Raw genomic sequence first — 27,291 nt, 5'->3', positions numbered from 1 at the left:
AAATCTGACAGTGTTCAGCTCTACCCCGTGACAGATTTATGCTCTGGCATCTTGCAGCCTCGCACAGTTAGGAACAGGAGTTTTACAACATTGTGGAGGAAAGCTCCAGGCTTTCGAAGGGAACACACAGCAAGCCTCGCTTTAAACCCTGGAATGCTCCAAATTATGAGATTTAAAATATGACATCTTTATGTACAGAAAAGCTACCACATTATGGTTTTATTGGCACTCGTTTTGGACAACCTGCATAACTCACTGATGGCTTTGTGAGTAATGCAGTTATCCGAAGCTTATTCTTATACACCCCTTGTAGCCACACTTACAGCATTACATCTTCTGCAGATACATGCTTGTACACAAATCTCACATATCAGGGAAAAACAAGAGCATTTTAAGGTGCTATTTGGTTATTTCCACTATGAGGAGAAGAAACAGAATAATTCATGTTCTGCGCGTAATGTGCTACGTAAACCACTTGGAAAAGGTCCCCGGGGGAGTGAAAAAAGCTCATTCACGGAGCCCCATGCATATATCACACCAAAAGGAATACAACATCCAAGTCTTTTCTTGTGAAACAGAGAGAAGCTAAGGGCCTGGTGCTGCAGGACAAGCAACTCCTTTCATTTAGGATTCCAATCATGAGGAATTATCCTAGAGAGCCATTTTGATCACTGCTGCTCCTTAAAAAGACAGAGGACAAAAGACATCACATCTCCTAACCTAATTTTCCATAAAAAGTTACAGCAAAGGATAAAACATTCCATTCCCAGTTCTATCTTGACAGTATTTTGCTCTTTCAGAGAAGTGTTTCCCAATTCAAGTGTACTCAAATAGCCTTCATTACAATTGATACACTAATATTTATTATAAAATATGTAGGTACACGAGCAATATGTCTATATTTATATCAGAAGAGTCTGAAGTCAAATTCCATCATAATAGGTTGGATATGATTGAGTAGGTAATCTTTCATATATTATTGAAAAGCTATGAATAAATTTTTAGATAATTTGCAGTTTGTGTTTTGCAAATTTTAGTAAATAAATTATGACATGGAGAACTTGATTAGGTAGAATTAAAGTGCTTTAAGTGTTTTAAATGCTTCCTTTTGATAAACTATCTTGCAAACTAGAAATGATTAATTGAATTGTCAGGTTGCACATAAGAAGAACCATAATCACCTCACTCAAACACTCTTAAATACATTTTATAAGTGTAATTTTATAAATAACATTATTACTTTTTTAGGAGAGGGTCAGTAGCTTTAGATGACTTTTTAAACAGAAATAAACCTATCAATTGAAAGAAACAGCCCCAAGAAATTCATAAGCAATAAGTTTTATTGGTAGCTAAAGTAATTAAGAGCTTAAAATGCTTCAGCTTCTTGATTTAATAGCAAGTACAATCAAATTGCTTTTACTTTGCTACTGAGGATGTCAACCTGCTCAAATAGAAGGAACAGATTAAAAATTCTATCTTCCAAAGAGAACTTTCTGTTCTATCCTGTCTTGGAGACTTGGTCAAAAGTAGAAGCAGTAGTTCCTAACTCACCTTTAGCCATTCCTGAATGACTCTGCACCTCCTGACCCTCCCAGAAATCAGCAGCCACACCACCCACTCCTTCCTGCTGGGCCACACAAGCTGGGCAATGAGGACAAGGAAATCACCTGCTGGGCTCTGCTCTCCTGCCAGCAGGGGCCTGAGAACCATCTTGCTTGGCCCCACAAGGAACTGGGACAGGTCCTTTGCTTCTGCACCGTCTTACCTGTGGCATGGCTTTAACTGTGAGAGGTGTCACTGTTCTGGAAGCTTTGCTTTATTCCATATTATTTCCCAGCATATTCCTATTGATTTAAATGCAATGGTTGTTCAGCTTGGATGGAAACAGCGTTTGTGAGTTCTTACCCACACAACTGGCCTGTGTGTGCAACACTAAGGAGAGAGCAACACTTGGGAACTGCATTGGCATTGGCAATCCAAGAGATCTGCTTTCTCCCTCGAGTGATGACTACAGTCTTGCATATGGTGCTGCAGAATGAGAAGGACTTTGAAAGGTTTCTCATTTGAAAAGTCTTGACTAGATGACTAATTAACCATTTTCCAAGGTTTTTTTTTTCCTGAAATACTGCTTGTACATACAATATACATTGAGGATGACTATTTTATGGTGGGTTGATTAAATGGTTAATGTACCAGTGAGGAGATTGCAATGAAATTTGAGAGAGATAACAAAGCTATTGTATCAAGTATTGACCATGTAGCCTTCTTGTATTTAAAAAATGCATAGGTGCACTGGGAAAGAAGGTGTTGAAACAAATGTACAAAAATGAAGTGGATTTGTAATTCATGGTACACTTACTATTTTTATGTGGTACTATGGCAACATGGTTATTCCAAGTAATTTATCATTAAACTCTTAGCTGCCTGTCATACCTTATTCTATTAATGCAACACAATAACTGAATATTTAAATCAATAATTCTTAAAGCATAGAATATTTCATTGGAAAATCTAAGTTTCTCATTTGAAGAACATGAACATAAACAAAGAGTAAGTTAATATCATGGCCACCATTAAAAACCTTAGCATGCAGTCACAGGAAAAATATTGATTTATCTAAAGCGAGGTGTTCAGATGACATCTAACCTCACTGCATTTGCAAATGGGTATGTTAGAACATCAAAATCTTGAGTTCAGTACAAGGAATTGAATATGATTATAAAGCAGAAGTCAAGTTGAGAATGGTGCCACATTTTTGTCCATAAAAATCTATCTACCTTGCACTGAATATGCAAGATCTTAAACTTTTCTGGAAAACCTGATTTCCTTTATCAATAATATCCCATGTAAAGGTAACTCTCCTTTAAAGTACAGGTGACCTTACTCACTTAGGCAACTCTCCTTACTTAAAGCACAGGCAGCTCATACTGAACTAGGATTTCCATTATCCCAGTTTCATGCACCTAACCCCCCGCTCAGTGTTTTATTGCTCATGAAATATCAGTCACATTCTTCATGATCAAAAGTAAAAAGCAGAAATGTTTGTTCAGAGTCCCCCTCCCCTTGCTGGTACCCCTGTAACGAAGTGGACCCGCACCCCAGCAGTACCTCTGCGTGGAGGTACAAATTAATGAGCTGCTAATGCCAGCTCCCAACTTCTGATTGGCTGCAATCTGGTCATTAAAGAGTGGTAATTAATGCCAGATTGCACACACAATGCTAACTAACAAACAAAACAACCCCAAACCTGCTTTTCTCCTGCCACAAACGGCAAAACAACAATACTGACATAACGGCAGCGTTCAAAGGACAGTTGCAGCTCTGCAGCAGCACCTCAGTTAATGAGTGTATAGAAAAGAATTTATCTGAAGAAGAAGAAAGTGAAACTCAACAGCCTTTCAGGCACATGAAACCAGCTTGGAGAAAACTATGAGACGGTGGCAGCTACTTAAGAAGAAAATGCAGCTGAAAATAAATGTACAAAGAATTTGGTTCAAAATTTGAGCAATGTGTTTTCCCCCTTGTCACTCATTGCTCAGATAGTGAATAGTGTTAAAAGCTAGAATGCTAGATTTTCCCAACTATTCCTTTTACGAGTGATCATGACCATATTTTATTGTTTAAGTTTTCTGGCAGTACCTGTAACTTCAGTCATGATGAACTAATATGACTTCTTTGAAATGTCATGTATGCTTCTCTGTGGATTTAGCTGGAATTTAATATTATTATATAGCCACTTTCAATGTCAGCAAATAGCTAAAATAGAGTGTTGAGAAAATATCAGCAGCAGTAGCTATAATATTATTAGCATAAGTAACAAATTAATTTCCATCAACCAAGCACATTTTTTTTCTTTTTCTTTTTTTTTTTTTTTTGATTGAGAGCTTATGATAAAAGCTGTCTCCACTGAATTAAGCTCCTAAATAGATTCCTCAATGAATGGGACAACTCACCTTGCTAAAATATCTGAAAGCAAATTTATTTTACAGAAGAATTAAGAATAAATACAGTAAGATTTCAGACAAAGGAGAGTTCAGGTTCTTAGTATGTGGTGCAAAACTATAATATTCTATGTAGTGCTTTAGTTTTCTAATAAGTCATTGTGATAAGGTTAACACTTCAACATAGAACAACATACAAATAAGAACACCCAAAGATGAAAATTACTTTGCTTATGTTGCTGTATTAGAATTTTATTTGCTAAAGGGTGAAAACAGATTTTCAAAATTCACAGTTAACTTAAAACAATAGTTTTAAACCTTTTATTCCTAGCCCTGGCTGCCTTCAGGAAGGAAAGAACATCTGGTTATTTAAGGAACACAATATGTTCACATTTTCTATGACTTTTGTTTCTAATTGGGTTTTTAAATTTTTTTTTTATTTGAACAACTCTAGTTAGAACTATGTTTTTTAATCACTTTATATTTTTCCAATGCCCTATCTCCATATCTCTGCTTCTTAATTTTGCTGCCTTTGCTGTGAAAATTAACAGTGCTCAATGGTTTTGATAAGGAAAAAACTGAAGAAAATGAGCCACTCATGGTGTATTAAATATGCAGACACACACCTTCAGTAATGTTTTTGGATATACATAAAAGAACCATCCCTTATTTTTCCATTTCACATATACACAATTTTAATAGCCCATTCTTCCATAAGAAGCACTACTTTTATATTCAGAAGGACTGTAAGTGCATAGAAGTTACTTTAATATAAATAATTGAGGCAATTATCTGTTCAAAGATTAGAAATGTGAAACAAATACTCTGCTAAGCAGGTTAACTTTATCACCCTATGCAAAGACAACAACACTGATTTGAGCTTTTCATTCCACGTTTTCCTAAGAAGTGGTGCTAGCCAAATGCAGAAAAGGCTGAAATTCAATTATTCTGCATTGATCCATACTCATGCCTGTAAAATTAGTATCTCTCAGGCCCCCCCTCAGAGACAGGTGCATTAACTTGTTTTCAGCTATTACAGAGATGTGTATTTCTCTTCTGTGGCACTGAAAAATACCAGGGATGTGGTATCTAACATGTTCTCTCATCTCAGCTGCCAACTGGGGTTCTCAAAGTGAACGGGAGAGCTGCTGCAAGCATTAGGGTAATGGCAAGTACTAATTACTTTTCATATTATTGTTAATACTGGATAATGCTAAGGCTTCTGGTAAGGCTGGATTTTCACAAAAGGTCAGGAAATTGTACTTGTCCATCTTGAAGAAAAAAATGCCCCTCATCTTTTAAGTACAGCTTTCTTCTGACATTTAGGCTGCTCTCCTGGTGATGACTGCAGTGAAAAGAGGCAAATCAAATGCGACAGGTTTATCAAGCCTAAGTTTAGCTCTCCTGAGAGACTACATGACAAAAAGAAAGAAGGAAAATACCTGTTATGTCAGAGCAAGGAAAGAGAAAAAATAATAGATGTCTTTAGATATACAAACTCAGGTTATCTCCAGAATTGGAAGTTGCAGATGAAAAAGCTGTATCAGGTTTCATATCTGATAACAACTTCACCATTTATGACAAGATGGTTCCTTGAGAAGCTTTCAGTTTTATCTGACTACCTCCAACCTTTCTTAGTTCAAATACCCCACAACCTCCCCTCTGTAAGATGACTTGGTATTTTCCTAGCTGCAAAAATAATATGGAAGACAACATATATATTATAAAACCTGCAAGAGGTAGATTCCTGTTTGCCATGACTTCTAAGCTGCATTTCTTGTCCAGCTGAGATTTAAAGCTCCAAGGAGCAGAGAGCAAGCCTCTCTCAGATATCTGGAACAGCACTAAACATTCTTGGTATGTTCAACAAATAATGAAATAAGCCACTGGACCATGCAACAGCGTCCCAGGGAAGAGTTCCCCGATCTCACATATGAAAACCCAAGCGAAATCTTGGAAGAAACGCCACACAGAAAACCTCAGCCCTGGATAAAGAGAAATAAAATTGCACTGAACCAAATGTAATTTCCTATTAGAAACCAGAAGCTTGTGATGGAGAAATGCACAGGAAAACATCAAAGAAGGAAGAAAAATAATTAAGCACTGGATTTGTTAATCACCACTTACAAGTTGCACTACAGACTAAAATCTCTTTGTCATTTCTTCCAATCTCCTTCCATCTGCACAGGGTATAAGGGCAAACTGTATTATTTCTATGCAACTAACAAAAAAAAAAGGATCATGATTTTCTCACTTCTTTTCATATATAATCTGTGCACTGACTTTAGACTCCTGCAGCACTCATGATGCCTTGTTGAGTTTTCCCTTTCATTCCTTTTCAGGAAAAACGTTGGAAATGTTTGTGCATAGGTCTTACAGAACACCAAGACTTCTGTTTCAGGTGTATGGAAAAAAGGGACTCAACAAACATATGCTTACAGACACCTAAGTGAAACTTAAAGTCACACCTAGGAAAAGGTAAGAAACAGGTGCTCAAGTCATAGCCTTAAAAATACATTTATTTCTCAGGCCAGGAGCTATTTTTTAGTTTTAGAATAATCCTTTAAAATGGTTTTACTTCCTTACTGTAAGAAGTCCTGATCTATTTATGCAGCCTCAATACAATGACCCAGTGTTAAATTAGAGGTGGCTGCAAGTCCTTTAGGTTCTTCATTCTCTGGAAATCAGAACTTCTCAACTTTCAGAGGATTTCCCAAGCAGAAAAGTACAGCTCAGAAATGAGAAACAAATACATTTTATCATATTTAAATTGACAAAGCAACTACCACTCTTTGCATGAAAGAGTTTCAAGTACTAATTCACCTGAGCAAAGGGAGAACTACATGAGAGACATGGTAGAACTAACTCAGTATTTATCTGAAAGGTGTTCAAGGCCCACCTGAGAATGTTAATTAATAGGACACTAAGACCTTACAAGCCTGACAATTTCATTCTGTTGGAGACAAGAGCATAAGGAGTGGAATAGTGATTAAGCCTCTTTGTGGGAAATTGGTAGTTAATTTTTGCCCCCTTCAGCTGATAGGATATCTTGTATGCTGCCTAGCATGTTTCAGAGGACAGCTGAATAATTAGTAATCACTTTATTGTTTAACATATCTCCTCAATAAATGACAGATTACATATTGAATTCAGATGGAGGCTGAGCAAAATTTTATTCCCTTTGTATCCTTCTTCTAAAAAATATTCCTATCTTGTTTTGCTATGAAAGTGCATAAATAAATACTGGGCAGTTTGATTTCACAGACTGCTGCCAGAATCTTAAGAAAGATTCCTGAGATCTAACGTTAGAAACTTTCTACACACTGAGAAAATGATACACTTTACTTCTCATCATGAAAGAAATCTTAGTGCCTGAGAGGAATGAAAAAATAGCTATAAGGATGCAGATTTCTGCAAACAACTGATACAGAAAAACAAAGAGACAATTTTTTTCTTAATCCATAAAAGTGTAAACATTAGTACTGAATGAATTTTTGCAGAAGGCAGTCAGAGTGCAGAAGTGATGAATTTTTTGCTTTCAAAGATATTGTGCATCAAGAAGATGAGGGGAATCAGACTTTACACTGGCAACCTACTAATGGGACATGTACAAAGACAGTTCAAAACCAGCAGCACAAGTTCTGCTACCTGCCAGAGATCTGAGTAAGCAAAGATTACTGTGTACAGCTTCATCTCAAGCACTTTATCCACTATATAGTGAGTGTCTCCTGTATATTATATATATAATACCCACACATACCATTTTAAAACATGGAAGAGGTTTTCTTTTTTTTTTTTTTTTTTTTTTTTTTTTTTTTAAATAGATGAGTACAACAGAAACTGCATGTTATTTATATGTGGCATGAAATTTATGATTTTATACATTTTATATATGTGAATTTTTACAGGCTGTAGCATCAAACTCTTAATAAAAAAAAAATCACAGAACCATTCTATATTGGGCAGGGGTAGTGCTTTAAGGATTAACAGTGATTAATCCCAGAAATCCCACGACAAAAGTCTTTCAGATGAAATTGCATGATGCTTTCCATACAGCTTACTAGGTTTTAAATAGTAACATAACATTACTGTTTCCCTGAAAAGTATACATTATCCTAAAAGATATCTGTGCAGAAGACCAAGCAAAGTTATTTTAAAGAGCACATCTGCAGTTACCAGAGCTCCTGGATAACTTTAGCAAAGTGTCCTTTAAAGTATCTTTTAAAGAGCAAAAAACTTGTTTCCAACTCCTTCCTTCAGCTCTTTAATCAGGTGAGAAGAAACTGAAACTACCATTTAGTTTCCAAAATGTAGGTTGTTATTAAATTCACAGCATTTAGAACATTTTATTACCGTGATTTATTTCCTATTTGTTAACAGATCGAGCATCTCACCTTTGGATCTCGGAGAAAAAGTGCTCTTAGGATAAGGGAGTGAACATCTCCAATAGGTGGATAATGCATAAGAAGTCCCAGACAGGTCTGATAATTACTTGAAATCACTGGAATAAAAATGAAAATAAAAGAGAGAAAGAGAGAGAAAATATTACTGTCTGACTTTGATATTGCAAAACAGTACTTTTTCCATTAAATTTATTACAGCTCAGATTTGGCTGTCTTTTCCCACACAGTCTCTCAAAACTCCAGCAGTGCTCAGAGTAAAATGAGATATATATACTAAAGCCTCATGACTACACTTGGTCCAGTATAATTAAGATGAGTTCTAAAGCTATGACTTTATGTCACAGACATTTTCAGCTCCAGATTCAGATGCCTCAGCTCAGAGCTCTGTAGCTGTGGCCCCTAAGCCTGCCCCAGTCCCTGGAGCTCAGGGCAATACCAACAGCAGAGCTTGAAGAACTAGTCCTATACTGCAAAATGAACATGGACTTTTCAGACACTCCTCTACAGACATCTAAATTTAAATGTGATAATTTGCATTTATGGCTTTATGATAAGTTTGCCCCACTCTGACGAGTTTTTGCTGAAATACCTTTTATGTTGTTTTAAATACATTTAAATACATACACACACACTCAGATACCTATGCATATGTAAAATTATTCAACAATTCCTTGTTTTCTTTTAAATCAGAAACTTCACAAAATATTCAGGAAAAACGGAAAAGACTAGACTTTAATTTAATAAATACTAAAATTATAGTACACCATTAAGTAGCTTACATTTCTTCACTTATTCAGAAAATTTTCAGCATGCTTTGCTAAATTTTATAATCTTGTTCTGTGTGATTTTATCTGAATCTATGTAAGCATCCTCTATGGCTTTTTGCTTGCTGTTGTCATCTTCTTTTTTTTTTTCTTCTTTCCTTCCCAAATCAATCTAATTATGAGTGCAATTATTAAAGACATCTTTTCAAGCAGGTCTATGTAAACTACTTCATTTCTTTTGCACCATCTAAATCCAGGCAATCCATCTGCCACAGCTGTCAAAGCAATGCCTGTTAATGATGCCTCCACTCTGCAACATAAAGACAGCCTCCAACAATAGCAATTGTAAATAAATTTCTAACAAACTTTACTACTCTGAGAACTTTAGCTGTAGTAAGAAATATCTTTAATTAATCAGGATGTTGCAAATACAAAATTATTTTGAATGGATAAAAAGGAAATAAAGGACAGTTTTGTGGACAGAGAAATTTAAATGGTTTACTTTTCTTTCTTTCATGTGAATAAGCCTCATATCCTCCTGCACCTTACCTCCCTCAACAAGAGGATTATGGGGAAAAGATGCAGGACTGGGCAAAATGAATAATTATAATCTGTGTAAGGAACCACTTTATCATCTTCATTTCCGTTGCTGATCCGACAGCTTGTAATTTCATACATCTGCTTTCATTTGTAAAGCACTCACTTATCCTACTCATTCTTTATCTGTTCTGCCTGTTCTTTTTCCTACCCTTTGTTTTTTCTTGTTCATATTCAGGTACCTGCTTTTTCTTCTTGAAGTCACAAAGCTGGCATAATGAACATAATACAATGGCCTCCGTCAGAGTTCTTTCAGAGTATAATGTGAGCACCACACAGAACATACCCAATCAAACTCTCATCCCTAAATCAAATTTAAGATACTGCAGTTGTGATCATGATGCTTTTTTAGCAAAGCAAATAAAAACAGTGAATATTGATATTAAATGCTAAATAGTTTTATAAATGATAGACAGTTACACCAATGTGTTTGTCTTTTGAACAAATAAGTATGTGTTCTATTCTGCAATGTAAAATGGATTAAAAATGTATTTGCTTTATTTTCCCTGGAAGAGTTCTTTGCTGTCTCACAGATATAGAGAAACTAAATATTAAAAAAACCCCTAATTTATTTTAATGGTGCAGACTTGACCCCTGACAAAAAAACCTTTATCATCTAGAAAGCTATAAAAATGCCAGCCCTTTAAAGGAAGACCTGCTAACTTTTATATATGGGTTTTTTATCTTCAGGGTTTCCCCCACATACTTAAACTGAAAGGGGGTAGATTTAGATTGGACATAAGGAAGAAATTCTATACTGTGAGGGTGGTGAATCACTGGCACAGGTTGCCCAGAGATGTTGTGGATGCCCCTGGAAGTGTTCCAGGTCAGACTGGATGGGGCTTTCAGCAATCTAGTCTAGTGGAATATGTCTCTGCTTATGCCAGGGGATTGGTCTAGATGATCCTTGAAGGTCCCTTCCAATCCAAACCATTCTATGATTCTTGTCTCTTCAGGACAAAATGTGTAACATACAACAAAGGGGCAGCTTTCTTAAAAGTTAGAGATAAACAGCAATAAACCAAAACTGAATATGCCTATTGGTGTTACATGGATTTCTAAGAATCATCTGTAGGATGAAGTTTTGGAAGGAGATTCTGTGAAATACAAATATCCAGTCTCAGCAGTAGGTGGTGTGTCCAGCAGCCTCATAAAAAGCTTGGTGGTTCTTCAGCTGTGCTTTTCCTTCTGTCATTGGCTGAGAGTCACATCTGGATCCAACTTCTACTGTGAACCACAAGTTCTCACTTCCCCAAAGAATGCTACTGGCATTTCTAGGGAAAGGAGAGAGAAACTCCTCTCTGTAGAGAAAACAACCTTACAGTCCTTTTATTAATACTGTAATTCATGCCCAGAGGAACATCAAATTACCTTCTCCCTTCTGCTGTAGAAGAGACTGACTTTCTGTTGGCCCAATAAACACCCCTGGATACAAGCAGCAGGAATGTAGTGGAAATCCTGAAAATTCACAGTACTGTCCTCAACAAAGTCCAAATTTTCTGATACATTTAATTTCTTAAAAATTTAATATTTGATGTCACTGATCCCGTATCCAGATTAGTTCAAAACCCTGAAAGGGTGGGATTACTCCCCCCTGCTGCTTTACACGTGGCCACATTCTCCTTAGTAGCCCCTAAATTGAATTAGACAAATTAACATCTTTCACTATAACAAAAATAACTAATCAATTTCTCTAAGAAGAAGCTATGGTTCCTTTATTTCTCTCAAAATATTCACAGTGCTTTTGGAGATGAAAAAGTAAATTCTAGTAAGTGCCATACCTACTCCTCAAGTGAAACAAGATAAAAATACACTTATTCTAATACTGATCAGTCCAAATTTACTCCTGGTGCAATAACAGCATTAATTTACTATGTAAAATATAAACAGGTCTTCCAGATTTGTTCACTGTTGTCCTCTTTGGAAGGAAGTAGATAAAATACATCTATTTTTGCATCACATCCTTCTCTCCATTCTGATTTAATCAACAACTACATGTATAGTCACACTGGTGAAACAGAAGCAAATATTCAGACTTCTGATTTGACAGATTTAAAAAAAAAAAGTTTTGCAAGAATTTTTCCAAAGAAACACAGGAAATAATTTATTAAAACTTATAGCTACACTGGTACACAACCCTATGCCTGGCATGTGAGGATTATCACTCCAAAGACAAAGATCTGCTTGGATACAGATGTAAAACTGAACTGAGCAGTTTATAGAATGACTGTGTACATGTTTATGTATCTGTAGTCTCTAAAATATATTCAATAATCTGATAGTCTAAATGGTCCCTCCTCCTTGCCTAATATATTGATTGAGCAACAGAGAATTTCAAAACTAAAATAAAAATGAGAAATATAGCAGAAATAATAATTTCTTAAAATCCTGTCCTTGAGAACATCATAATAGAGCACATTAAAAAAATTCATCAATTCTCAAGCCAGCAACTTTCACCCATCCCCAAAAGTGTTGTTAAATAAGAATCAGCACAATTTCTAAACTTTCAAATGCTTTGAGTACTGTATTATTATAATTGCTTATATTTGACATTTTTATAACATAATATTGTAGGAGCTTTATTATTGTTCTTATTGTTCGAAGTTTCTAAACTAAAAAATTCCCGATGGTTTATTTAAATTAAAGATGATTATCACCACTGGATGTTTTGAGCTTATGTTTCTTTTCACCAAATAAAGAGAAGCTTTTATAAACTTACTTTATTTGAAAATGTTTTTAAAATTACTACAACTTTGCACTCTATTCAAAGCTCAAATATTATCAGCAATAAAAAACATGAGGAAAACCAGAAAACTTTATTTTACAGATATGTAACGAAAGGTTTTTTATGTAAGCAAGAACTGTGGAAATTGTTATGGGTCAAGCTTGACTTTGGAAAAATAGATTCAACTTCACAGTATTCATGACTTATTTTGCTTCCCCATTCTATTGTGCTTACTATATAGAACAAGAAGTTACTTCAAAATATGAAGCATTAGCTGTCCTGATGAGATGACTTTGTATCTCATTTGGTTAAATGTACTACACTGCAAAGTTATTTACTCCTCTATTTACTAAGCCTGAGAAGTTCAGAGAAATGAGGGAGACTGACTTCATACAAAAGCTTGGAATGCATTTTTAGCTTTTTTGTTAACTCATACTGATACTTGTACCTCAGCAACACAAATCAAAAGAAAATAAAGCCAGAACAACTTTCCCTGCCTAAGAAGAGAGAGGATACTTAGAAGTACAGTTCTAATGTGCTGCTTTTTCTAAATGTAAGCAATGACACAATATAAAATACTGATGCTAAGAAAATTTCTTACATGCCTCTTCAGAACATATCTCTACCAAAAGATTTACTGCATATAAACAAGCAAGATTTAGACTGCAAAACATAATGACCTGGAATCAGATCATCCTGAAACATTGGCATTAATTTTGAAACCTCTGACCAGAATTAAATGTCCAGTTTTTTGAGAGGAATGAAAGGTAGCTCTATACCCTGCGTGTTTATTAAAAAGTAATTAAAAAACACATGAAGGAAGGCAGTGGAACAACATGTACGTGTAAAGTACCACATTATATGTTCAAGACTGGGCCCTAAAATAGGAACCACAGATGTTGAAAACTTCCTATGTCCTAGAATACAAAATTGTGTCAAATATGTGACCTTGTTATAACCTAAAGCTTACAGATGGTATATACTTAACTCTGAATAACTTGCTATAGAATTCATATACTTAATGACAGCCATACATCTTGCTGTGAAATGCATACTTTGTTGCATCAGTTGCATACAGAATTTTTTGCAGAATCTGACAGGACAGAAATAAATGCCTCAATTATCATTATGTATCTTTCTCCTCCCACTTACAATTATATAAGCTAAAAAAAATTCCTTGATTGCTTGTTTGTCCCAACTTAATATTATTGGTCACCACTAAATTTTAAGAATTCACCTGTGCACAAAACCGAAACAAAACAAACAATATATTTTTTTTAAATGCCACTCTTGCACAGAATAAACATATTCAGAAATTGCTACTCATATCTTTGTGTTTTATTCAAGATATCTCTTCAAAAATTGTGCATTGTCTCGTACATTTTCTATTTTCTTACAGGGGAACAGTACTAAAATATTTCAAGTGTCACAGGGAACCTTTACTCAATTCATGAGCTTGGTCAGAAGGTGGAGCTCTATACTTGCCTGTATCACTCAGAGCACATAAAATCTGCAACTCCACGTAAAAACACAGAACTATGCACAAAACAAACCTGCATTTAACTCCAAGATACAATTTGTTTCATAAATACAGCAGGCCATGTCTGATAATAAATAGCTCCTCTCCTAGTATTTGGAACGATTTTCAATATGTTAAAAAAGTCACAGTGAGATTTAGTGTTTTTAAGGTCTCTTTTTCTTTCAAAGAATAGGTTTTCATTCTTTAAAGAAAAAATATAAAATAGCTGATACTTACAGGCATCTCTGATATACAACAACATGGCTACAAAAATGTAGTCAACTAAATTCAGGGTGATACTGTCAGCAAACAGAGCATCCCAGACAACCAGAAGATCCTGAAGAGGGAATTCACGTCCAAACAGGAGCCTTACCCATCGCCTGAAAAGAAGAGGAAAAGTTATGATTTGTATTTCTCCATTTTACCAAGTAATGTAAAGTCAGAACAAATATCCCAGGATCAACTGCAGTCCTAAACATTTTATCAGAAAATTCTGCAAAGTGTCAAGATCTGTGATAACAACTTAAATAATTGTATTTGTGTAAATGTTACTGCATCTACATAAAAGAAATCATAAATTAGAGACTGTAGAAGCTTCACTGAGTAATATTATTATGTGGGTGACCCTCAAAGGACAAAATACATCAATCCCATATACCACATTTTTGAGCATTTAATGTGATAGTGACCTAAGATGAACGGGAGAAAATGCTATGCAAGAATGGCCTGAAACAGCAAAAACAGGAAGGTAAAGCCAGTGATTTATGAGAAGCCCTGAAAAGCCCAGTCAGATGAAAGCCAGTTCAGAAGCAGATGCCAAACAGCAACTAAAATGGACCAGGTCACAGTTACTGTGAAGGGGCTTTCTCCCTGTTATGGAAGACAGTGTTTGCAGCTCCATGTAAAATATGGTATGGATGCTATTTTCATTAAATCTAATTTAAATCTTTACCAGATTTAGTGATAATCTGCATGTAGATATACTGTTAATTCCTGTTCATCTCTGCACTGTTTTTGTATCTAGCAAAATGCAAAAATTTGTCATATTAAATGCAATATTTGAAGCTGGAAGCTTGAGATGCAGTAGAAGAAAACTGTTTCTCTAGATTTCTCATTTCTAGTTCTGATTCTTACACTGACTTACTTGCTGACCTCAGGAAAAGTACTTCTCTTCCCTATTCCAGAACAGACCCAGTAGCTTTGTATCTTTTTAGGTAGGATTATCTAAGGTCACATTTGAATGAGCTAAAGAATAGTTAGTAACATTAATCCTGAAATAGTTATTACGAAATGGACTTAAAAATAATGAATTACATTTTTAGCTGGGATATGCAAATAGCTACGCATGTGGAATCTGTTTATTCAGTGGCAAGAAAAGATTGATTGCAAATTTCTGCTAAGCAAATTAAGTCATTCTTTAAAACTCACAAAAATTTCTAAAAAGGCAACTAGAAATTTCTTGCTCAAGATTAGTTTCACTCGTAAGAATTCACATTTAACCACTTTTGTTCCAGAACTTATTGTTGGTTTAAGGCATCTGGGGTTTTTGTTTTTTATTTTTTTTTCAGATTGCAGTATAAAGAAAATACTGGACAAATTAATTCCTGCATGCCAGTCTAGCACCAGCTTTGAAGATAGTAACAATCTGTACAAAAAGACAGTCTCTTATAAAAGAAATTCAGAGGGGTTTTTGTTAGTGAAGGGTTTGTTCACTAAACTTTTATTCCCCATGCCACTGGAACCATATGTACAATCCACAAAAATATCCGTGAACAGATTTAGAGATCACTACATAGAATCTTTTCCTTGCAATATATGTTCCCTTTTAAAAGTGAAAATACATGATTTCAAAAGACAGCATTATCTCACTCTCATGTCAAACATGTATGTTCTTATAACTTTACAAAAACTCTGTATTTCCCTCTCTGATCAAACCCCTTTCCTAGGAGGACTTATTTTGAGACCTCAGAAAACGAAATCAGAACTGCTACACAAAAGCAAGGTTTAGCTAGTGCATTTAACACCATGTCTATTCTACCTAAGGGATTTTGCCATAGTGGCACATTACCCTGCAGTGCCCAGCCTAGAGGAGACTATCACCCTGTGGTGACATAAACATTACCCAAACTCTGTGTGAAGCCCATTACCTGCATTAGCAACTCCTCCCACCTGTAAAACACAACTTTCCAGTTACACAAGCTGCCAGGTGAGAAATCTCAGCCAAGCTTGAAGCATTTGAGCTGACTTTGCTTGCAACTACCCAAGTCTCATTCAAAAGCCCTGCTAAGAGTCTAATACACTTCAAGAGAAAAAAATACACCATAGTGTAATGGGATTTGTTATTAGTCCTTTATTAGAAATCTCTTTTGCTTCTTTACTACTTCATTATGCAGTGTTAATCGTTTCTAGATGCAGGTTTATTCTGCTCAAGCAGAAGTCATTCCTTTTTTTTTCTCCTGCTTTTACATTTTCTCCTGGGAAAATTAAATCTCATTCCCCAGAGGTATCACGTTTCACAGATGTAGGCTGCTGAAGAACAACTGGACTTCCTTTTGCAACCATAATATTGCTGTTAATTATTTGAACCTTCCTGTCTTAAAGGGAGTAAGCAATTCATACTGTTGTAAATGCATATATACTAACTGCTCTCTTATTTTTTTCAGCAATGTTTAGCTCACAGCATCTATAAACTGAGGGCCCTATTGCCTATGAACCATGCTGCCATATGGCAGGACTTCACTCAGCTTTTATATTCATAAAAAAAGATCTTAATTCCTTAACTAAGTGTCCACACTGAAAAGCTGTCTTTCAAACTAACACATTTTTATTGCTTTTACAAGTATTTGCAGAGAATTTAAGACACCCTTAATAATTGCCTTGCATATGATAAACCTTTTCTGTTTCTCCCCCCCACCTTTTTTTTTTGTTGAGATGGCTGTCTGTGTTTTAATTATTGTTCTGTCCTGTTAATCTTGCCTTACATCTGTTACACCTGCAGACTGTGAAACTCACAATAGTACACCTTTTATCACATGTGGTAATACAATAATTCATATTTTACCAGGCACACTTAGCAATTAAAAGCTACAAAAAAACCCCCAGATTCTTTAAAGCCATAATACACCAAGGTACTACTACCTACATTGTAGAATATGTAACTGTATCTTCCACTTATGATTCCTATATAATTAAACCAATATTCTCAAGAGATCAGTAATTACTAGCAATATAATGATTCATTAATGACCTTACAATATAGAGAAAGCAGGAGAAAACTCTGTGCTAGTAAAGCCATTAAAGAAAGCAATGATCCAGCTTTACCAGTTTTAACTAACACCAGAACCATTTTGAGAGAAATTTAAAGGACAATTCCCCAACCATCAAAATTTAAACTTATGTGATGTGTTACATATATTTAGTTGCTTATCTTCTCAGTCTTCTTGTGGGGCAGAGAATTCTTTAAAAAAAAACAAGTAAGTCCAAGAAATGGTTACAAACAAGGCAAAACAAATAGTTTAGGAATGTTTGTTTATGAAGCCAAAACAACACAATAAAATCAGAAAGAATAAGAAAAACTGTAACAACAGGAAAAGGGAAGGCATCACTCTGAAGCTAAATGACTTGATCTAGGACTTACAAGTTGGCAACAGGGTGCCTAAAAAAGTCTATTGTTAGGAGCATGTTTTCAGTCATTTATACATTTGCTAAACTCAATGTTCAGTACAATTTCCACTCCAAGCATCTGCTCAAGGCTTGATTTTTTTTTGTTTTTTCATTCATTGATACTGTTCATTAGAATAAGGCTAAAAAAATTCTGCTCGTGCTTAACTTAGTTTTTTCTGCAAAACATTTCACTAAGGTCTAGAATCAAAACAACAAGGTCTCTGGTAGCTTCCTTTTTACTGCGCATATAAAAAAAAAAAGAGAAGCCCAAATTTGGTAATTCCTTGTTTGACCTAAACACAGCAGAGTGAGGATTTCCACAGAGCATGTTTTATTTCTTCCTAACTCTTGCCACTAGCCCAAGAATGCATCTGCCACCCTGTGCTTCATCCCAGCTACACTTCTCTCCCTGCATGGGAAATGGTAGAAGTGGGTATCATCCCCTGCAATGGCCTCTGTCACCTGGGGGATGTGGTGGCAGAGGATGCTGCTGCTCTGGTTTCTAATCCTTGCAAGACTAGTCAAGGTCTTTCAGAGAAAGGAGGGCCAGTAGGATTTTTCAGGATGTAATTTAATTTTTTTTTCCTAAAGAAGAAAATTATTTAAATGGACTGTTAGTATTGAAAAGAACACCATCTTATCAAAACTAAGCACTCGGAAGCTGAGAAATGCCAAAATTAACATCAGTTGTTTACTAACTGAGAAAATGATATGTAAGCTCTGTCTCTTTAAACTCTGTCATGAATTATGTTCAAGCAAACATTTGTAGCCAGTGCAATTTACTATGTAAAGTCATGGTCAATAATTTAGGAGAAAGGGTAGACAGACTTGAGCTGTGATCTGCTCGCTCAAAAATAAGATATGGGAAAAGAATGAGGAGCGACATTTGTATAACACTTTCAAAAGAACTTAAAATTATACAGAAGATGAAGACTTCAGTAGTTCAATGCCACCAGAAAGCACTACTCTGGGCAGACTTGATGCCTGCACTAGGATTCCAGGCTGTGGAAGGAGACCAATCAAGGCAAGCCTTAGCAGCATTCCAGCTTAAACTCACAACACACCCCATTTCTCCAGTGCTCCATCTCCTCCCTTAATAAATCTCACTTTTATTAAAATCACCATGGCTTTATATGTCCTAAAAAGATTAATAAAACCTTCAAATGATACAAGACAGAGAAGGAAACATGCCTGAAGTATAATCACAATTTGTTCTTTCAGCTACTCTTCTCCAAGGCTTTTGTGGAAGGGCAGTACTGCTTATGGTGCATGAGGAGCTCTTAATGATCACAGATGAGAAGAAAGGCAAAACAGCTAAGTGTCACAATTAACAAAATGGCATTTCTAAGATAAACAAAACCTTATTAAAATCCAATATTTTGTCAGAACAGAAAGAAGCCTGTGAAATCCCTACAAAGCCAAAAAACTGGTATAAGAAGTTATGTGGGAAGCTCACCAGACTTTCAGGGATTTACAGAGACTTCGAATGTGTTCGATTTAAACACTGAGAATTTTACACACGGCATACCCTCATATGCACATTACCCATAAATGATGTACAGTGTGATATTGTTACAGCATATGCTCCATTTTTTCCCTTAATCTACTTAACTTGTGAAGGGAATGAAAACAGACATCTTGCTAGAAGATGTGTTTACTTCGACCATAAATTCAAATGTTAATTCTAGATTTATTAGATAAAATTATGTGGCCTTTGTCATTTGAGAAGGCAGACAAGATGATCAGATTTTCCTTAGGCTGTAAAACATTTAAATATTATAGATTTCTACCACATTGTCTCCAGCAGTGTGCGCTGATTGTAAAAAAAGTGTGTGTGATAAGGACAAAGTATGTGCCAGCATCTAACACATCATTCAGCTTCTCCTTAGACTTAAGAAATAATAGTGAGTATATAAAAAGATCCTTCTTATGTGTGTCTGCCTTATCTGTTGAAGTAATTTCAGACTTGTATATGGAGTACTATTCTGCCTGAGAATGACATACATGTTTTAATGTGCCCATGATCTGGGTGGGATTGTCCTGTCCTGGACTCCCACCAAGGTTGTTCACCCAGCTTCTCCTGTACTGGCTGCATGAAGGTTTGGTGGATCACTGCACCAAATACAGGATTCAAGGCCCTACTACAACTGGTTATTTGGTTCCTCTTTTCTGATTCAAATTCTGTTTGGCTTGTGGTCACATCCATACAGTTTTTAAGTTTTACACAGTTATATTAAAAACCCTTCAACTTGAAAAAGTACAATATCCACAAGCTTTCTGTTCCACAGCTTAGACACCAGGGTCTTAATGCAAAGACAAAAATCACAGTGTTTGAGAACTATTCAAATAAAAGAGAAACTAGACATTTACATTACAGATCATATGTGTTTCAGATCTACCATAAGTTTTCCTGTCAGAAAAGAAGCATTTAAAATTAAAGAATAATTAAAATAAACACTCATTTATTAATATAAATCTACTCAAATTCAGGCTAAGTGATGAACATGAATATTGTACATAGTTTACTTTGTGGCCTTCCTTCCACTTGGGAAAAAGATTTTGATGTGCTCTACTGATATTTCCTACTACTGTACATATCCTGAACTTTCTTATATTATTTACCTTATCAAATACAGACTAGCATATCTCTTTAAAAGAAATGCCTTGAATTTTATTTTTACTAAAAAGTGACACAAGCATCTAGTTTTTATGTAGATTATTTCCTTTCACATTTGATTTCTTTAAGATTGCTGGCAAAGATTACTCAGTTTTGCATTTAAGAAAAATTCTTTGCTTTTTTGGAAAACTCTATGCATTTTCTTATTAATGAGAGTTTTTCTTTCCAATAAATGAATTCCTAATAACTACCTTTCCTTATTACTGCAATTTACCCTTCTCTGCAAAAGCACTTATGCAGTTTTAAGCCAGGACAATTCTAATACACTCACTTGCAGAAATACACTTAAGGGAAAAAACCAAACACATGTCACTCCTATCCTCAAAAAGGAACTACAGGCCTGCCAGCCTCACCTTGATCTCTGGAAAGATTATCAAGCAGATAATTCTGGAAACCATTTCCAGGCATGTGAAACACAAAAAAAATCATAAGGAGTGGTCAGCAACCACTTTTCTTTAACTCTAAATTTCAAAAACAGAGCTAGGAACGTGAATCTATTTAAAAGAGAAAACAGAAAGAAATTTCCTAATTTTTCAGCAGGGCAGATGGGAGAAACTGGACGTTTAGGTGCAAATTTATACTGTGCATGTAACTGACTTGCACTGAATGTTGCATTCAATTTAAGAAATTCTCTGCAGCAGGAGAAAAGTACACTGTTCAGTTTCTTTTTCATTCCTCCTAACCATTACAAGTCAAAATACTTCAATTTTAGTATTTCAGATAAATACTCCAGAAGAATGATCACAATGAAATAGCTAACATACTTTCAGCCATTACTGATTTTTTAAAGGACAGAAATTCTAGTCATTTGTTAGTAATTTTTTTAAAAAAAGGTGTGTCAAGTTGACAACAAATATCACAGATCCAAGCTTCACTTTGGCCAAAATACAGATGTGACAAGATGAAGGATTTAGCTGTTACACTGTGACTTATTTAGCAGTTATCTGGGCTAAACTGTGCTTTCATTCAAAGGAAAAAGACTTAAGAACATTGCTATGTTTCTGTGAAACAACTAAATTAAAACAGCTCAGGCAATGTTCAGACTAAAAGAGCAAGGATCAGCCTGATAACATTATGGTGACAAACCAGAATGAAGAGAGGGGAGTGCTACAGTACACTGGAAAAAGCCCCTTTGAAGCCAATGATAAACACCCCTTAAGGGCACAGAGTATGGGACTTCATCTGATCTTCATCTTCACACTCTGTAAACCCCAAATATAATGACCAATATCTGCAATTGTAACAGAAAGATACAGGAACCTGAAGGTGTGCCTACTGAATTTTTAATGTTCTTTGCCTCCTGAGCAATTAAAACCTGCAGTCCTAAATACTGATGATGCATGTGCATTTTGTTTTGAAAATCACTGCAGAGTAGCAAAAACATTTTCTTTTTTTAAACAAAAATAATTACAGGTGAATGATTTTAAACACTGTTTGCTGCAATAAACCTATTGAAACAAAAGAGGCACTTCTAAATTAGTGAAGTTCCTACTGATATCAGCTATTAGCAATTAGGAACTCCACCCCCCCAACTTTTCCATCTTTAAACAGCAATGATTAAATTTGGTTTTAAAGTGCAGAAATTATATTAGAAAAACAACTCTCAGTGTTGCAATTAAAGCACAGTTCTTAAGATGATAAAATAAATTCGCTAATAGCTTTATCCATTGATTCAAGACGTACGCAGCAGGTTTAAAAGACACAATCCTTTTGTAAAATTTCTCTTTAGAAGAAGAGTCTATAATATTTTATTGTTCCATATTGTCAAATATCCTATAGTGTTAGTATAATTTTCTGTACAATCCACTTGGGCAAGACTTAATCAAAAAGACATGTATTTTAAAATAAAAGGAAGAGAGATCATTTTGTTAATAGCTCTAAAGTAAACAAATAAGCACTGATAAAATATTACGAAGTTTATAAACTATCTTTGAGACTTCCCTATTATAATTGAATAAAATGTGTTTTCTATCCGTAAAAAATTGAAATCTACAACTGAGCCATCTTTCTGTTACCCTGTAATGAAATGTGAAACCAAATGAGCTATTTTCTTCTGGTATGCCAAGTAAAACATTTTAAAAATGTCAGGAAATCTAACTTTTTTAAAATTCTTTAGAAGCTATCTGCCTGTGTCCAGGAATGGAACTGCCATGCTTTGTATTCAAACCAAGACAACATGTCTGTTGTGTGTGTAGAACCAGTTTACCAATCTGTGTTAGTCTTTTTTTCCTCTCTAATCCTGCTTTTCCATCACAGGTTTTTTTTGATGCAACAGAAAATTTGGCTGATAAAAAAAGACATTTTAAGGTTATCCTGGATGCCCTTCTTTTAATAATTGGTCTTTAGTAGGTCAAACTTACTCTTTTTTTTTTTTTATAGGAAACTGCTATCAGATAAGACCAAGCTGCATAGGGCCAATGAAGCTTGTATTGGCAGGATAGCTTGTATTATCAGTTTATTAATTTTTGGGTTTTTTTCTGTTTTTATCACAAGCAACTTATTGGGAGACCAAATATTATATGAGAAAGACCCTGTTATATATTGTTAGCTTGATTTTTACTAAGTTTATTTTGTCATTTTATTGTGAAAAAAACAGGTGTGGGGAAAGCTTGTAATACTTTTTTATGGATGTAGAATTTTGTCTCAATCAAATGGGAATCAGTGAATTCAACCAAATGGGAGCTAGTACAAGGATTTACGAGTATTTAAAATCATACAAATTAAGGAACATGTATTAACCTTCCACTTCTGCCTCAGAAGGCTTGAGATTTATGATAATCTGGCTACATGTTTCAAAGATCAACCAGTCAACTAAATAATCTTAATGAAAGAAAATGTCATATGGGGAGTTGTTGAGTTCCCCATCCTAGACCAGAAGGAAGGACAGCCATGGACTGTAAACAGATTATGGATTATATCAGCTCCCATATAACTCTACCAGGAACCATTAATGGAACCTAAATGTTACATAGTGAAATGCCACTTTTATTCCACAGATTAGGGGCTGGGTGGAAGGCTGTGTTTGCATGAGATTTTGCATGAGCTTTTTTTTCCTCATAGGTAGCCTAGTTGAAGTTATTTGCTCTAATTTTTTGTGTTCATAATCCTCTGACCTGCATAAGAGCAGCCCAGGGGCAGGGAGGGTGAGCACCACCACCAGAGGATGGCCACAGCAAACTGACCTTTGTTTAGCAATAAACTGGGTTTGAGCCACATAAGAGAAAAGGCCAGTAAGAAGCAGGTGCTGCTGAGGTGGGAGAATGCTTTTTATCATTCCAGTGTCCTCCCTTACACAGCTGGGCCAGCTGTAAATCTCCCCTCCCAGGGAAGGGATCAGGTCACTTGTGTTCACACCTGGGCCTGAAGGTATTCATCCCTTCCTTTGGGGCAGAACTGGCTCAGATACACTGGCATGAGGCAGCTGTCAAGGCTTAGAGGGTATTATAACCCATCAAAGACCCTAAAGTTCCCCCAGACTTATTTCTGGGGCCTTCCACCAGACACTGCACATGATCCCCAGTGTTGGAACAGCAGTGTAAAACTCCCCCCAGGGAGGTGCCTGGACATTCCCACCTGAACCTGAACATATTGAACCCAGTGAAATCTATGTTTCATGGGATTTCCCCACTCCTGATGGAGCAAGGCTGCAACCAACAGGATGCTGGATCCATGGGTGATGGTGCCTTTTCTCTCCACTCCCTACTATTATCCTTTCTCCATCTTTTCCTCGTATATTTTCTTAAGTGATAACTTTATACTTTTATATAGATTAAAAAGTGTAAGATAACTTCTATAGATAAAAACCAAAACTTCTACATACCTCTTTTCCACTGCAAGCTACTTGTTCTAAAATAAACCTGCATTATATATATACACACATAAATACAAACACCAGTCATTCAGTGTCGTTTCACTCTAATCCACCCCAAGGGATCTATTACCTGAAAACTCAGTTACCCTTGCCTTCAGGGGTGGGTCATAACATGTGGTAAAATTAAGGATGGCAATATAACTAAGAATATGAATTATAAAGTAAACTGGTAACTTTAAGATAATTAAATTATATATCAGACTGCCTCCTTTATCTCATAAAAATGCATGAATATATGTCAAACATATCTGAAGTAAAAGGACATGGCCTTTACAAAGTGATAATCTTTCAGTTGGGTTTACAACAGAAGAAATTGAAATTGTGAAACTTTGATATGAAGAAAATAAAAATGTTATTTGGCAGCCATACTCAGAATTGAACAGGCATCAGTAATGTAGATTATTAACTTCAACAAAATCTTACTAAACATACCTTTTGCAGAAGCCTTATTTTAGTATTTGGAAAATTCCTCCTAATTACACTGAAGATGAACATGAGTAAGACTGGATTACCACAGATAAATAAAACCCTTAGCAATAAACTAGTAAGAAAAATATGTAGAGATACTAGGATAGCAAAACAGATACAAAGCCTCACTTGATACTTTCCCCCGAGAGTTAAAATTAAACAGCAATAAACCCAAAATAGACAGAATTCCTACCTACCACCAGAACTGGGGCCTTATTTCTGAAAACCTCTTTGTAAGTAAGTACATAGTATTGCAAAATCTCTTTGTGGATCTCTGCTCCAAAGAAGAAATTTATTTACTTTTTAAAATGAGGAGAGAAGATTTATATCAGCACTGAATTCAATATTACATCTATTGCATGCTCTAAAACTAAATTAAGAAGCTGTTCAGAGGCCATACATGCAGCAGTCCATTTCAATCTATTAGTCTGGCTAAATGCCTTCATACATCCAGTGAAAGGAGTCATCACCATCAATCTGCCAGTTTTAGTGACCAGTCAACTACACGTTGATGCATGCACTGAGGAAACACAAGTGTTTCCTCCCTGCTGTCGTACTCCTGAAAGAATTGAGGGAGGCTGTTCTAATAGGTAGCACACAATGATGATTTAGCTGCTTAGTGTAAGTAACAGTGTTAGAATCACCACTTACAGCCTTAGTTCGATGGCAGAATATATGTCTGGAGCCCAATTTCATTACTAAGCAGGGTAAGGCAAATAAGAGTTAACTTCTTTTGCTTGGTAAGTTAATTGCACCACTGTTATCCAGAGCCTTGCTTGCATTTAAACTGTTAAGCAAAAAAATGCACACTCTCAGTTTGTTTTATCCTTTCTCTAAGTGCAGGGATATGAGCTTCAACTTTTGTGACACAAAAGTACCTCTGACTGGTGAAGTTTTGTGTTGTGTAGCTGCAGCCTTATGGGAATTCTGCATCTTTTCAGAGATGCACAAGGGCTTAGTGGTCTCATTTAGTTACCTATGTGCCCCTGAAGAAGCCCTGCTAGCAATAAAACACTCTGGTGGCAAACAGCTAATTCATTAATTAACCACAGTATTTGCTGGAAAGGAAAGCACTAAACAACGCTGCAGAGAAAAAGTGCAATTGTGGTTGTTCCAGGTCCCTGTCTGCAGTATGTGCGGCAGAGGCAAGCAATGCCTATGCTGTTTCTAATTATTCCAATTATCATGGCACACTATGAAAACTTGATTAATAACACTGAAGATATTGTTGTGGCAATTAGCCATATGGTTGTGGGACTTTATTCTGTCACGATTTAGCCATTAGCATCTACTTATGTTTGTCAGAACAGAGCATCCGTGACAAGTTGGAGTTCCGCTCACCTTGCCGAGTCCCTGGTGAGCAACACCAGAGAAATGTTTATTCCTGGGAGCCCCGTGCCTGAGTAAATTTTTCATGTGGCATCCGGTCTGACTGGGGACAAATGTCAAGTAGCTTATGAGACGACCCATCAAGCCAGGCTCCTTCTGCAGAAGGCGCCTCGTGAGCGGCTTGTCAGGGCAGACTTCTTTCAGGGGAGGATTTGACCAGTAAAATTAGTGTCAAATGTCTTGTATTCAATGTTTTCCATGGTTAACTGTTCAGACAGCATGCACCTACCCTTATTTAGATGTGATGAAATGCTCTATTATGACTTTATACACCTATGAATTACATATTACCATGTGCTTGAAATGTATCTCTCCAAGCAGAGGGACCATGGGGCAGCACTCCTGTCAGGTTGGTCAGCTGAACTGACAGCTAAGTAAGCTGACAATTTTTATGAGCCACCTTTTAAAAACACCAAGTGTCTGCTACAAAACAACGTTTATTCTAAGCATCCTTTCCTTTATTTTGTGGTCAGAATAACTGCTCATCTCTAGAAGATTGCCTCTAAAACAAGTGGAAGCTTGAACAAAATTCATTAATACGAGAAAGCTGCCTTGCTTTCCTCCTGAAAGCACAGCAGTAGTCTCACCGCTTCTACAACATTTCTTGCAGATCAGCTACCACAAATGTGTTTCTGTCAGCACGTCACTCAAAATCAAAATGTTTGCAATCAAAGACAACTCCAAACTTGTCTGGTTGTCCCCAGTTAGGAATCAACAAGTTAGTCCTTATTAAAAGGAGTAGGAAGCACTGAAGAATTAGCATCTTCCTGCACAAGGATGCCATACATACAGATGATGCTTACATATTTTGGACACGAGAGGAGGAAGCAGTAACCAAAGTTCCTGGAAATAACAATAAAATGACACTATGAAAGAAGTTTTTTAAGTAGCACAGAACTTTAAGAAAAACCACAGTATTGTAGAAATTCACCAGCTAAAAAGAACAATAAGAATTGCTATTTTCCTCTATTTTTCCAGTACCTCTACCCTAAGAGTAGCTTTCCTTTTATAGTCACCATCTTCCATCTGCATAGATCTTTCACACACTGTGAGGAGACAGAGACATCGTTTAAAACCATAAAAGTAATTGCAAAGAAATAAAAATAGACAGAGGACTCTGAGCAGGTGCAATATTTTTAACTAAATTTAACTCGTTATTTAATGACAAGAATTTAATTGACAAGACATCTGGGCATAAAGCTTGCTGACAAAGGTCCATGTAAGAACCATGTGCACGCCTCACTACTAATAGGGCCATATCAGCAAAATAAAGT

General features: G+C 35.9%; 1 protein-coding gene across 5 annotated transcripts in view; it reads right to left on the bottom strand.

Moving 5' to 3' along the window:
• The window catches only part of TBC1D5 (TBC1 domain family member 5), a 311,013-nt gene that overhangs the window by 64,938 nt on the left and 218,784 nt on the right, over window positions 1-27,291 (bottom strand). For all 5 annotated transcript variants that reach the window (XM_056483375.1, XM_056483373.1, XM_056483377.1 and 2 more), the window contains 2 exons: window positions 14,187-14,329; window positions 8,336-8,442 (listed from right to left, as the gene is read on the bottom strand). In XM_056483375.1, coding sequence (XP_056339350.1) covers window positions 8,336-8,442; window positions 14,187-14,329 — 250 coding nt within the window. The remainder of the gene's footprint in view (window positions 1-8,335; window positions 8,443-14,186; window positions 14,330-27,291) is intronic.

The sequence above is a fragment of the Oenanthe melanoleuca genome, chromosome 2, assembly GCF_029582105.1.
Source record: "Oenanthe melanoleuca isolate GR-GAL-2019-014 chromosome 2, OMel1.0, whole genome shotgun sequence".
Classification (NCBI taxonomy): domain Eukaryota; kingdom Metazoa; phylum Chordata; class Aves; order Passeriformes; family Muscicapidae; genus Oenanthe; species Oenanthe melanoleuca.
Note: the sequence above shows the minus strand (reverse complement) of the source record. Positions and strands in the feature narration are given on the sequence as shown.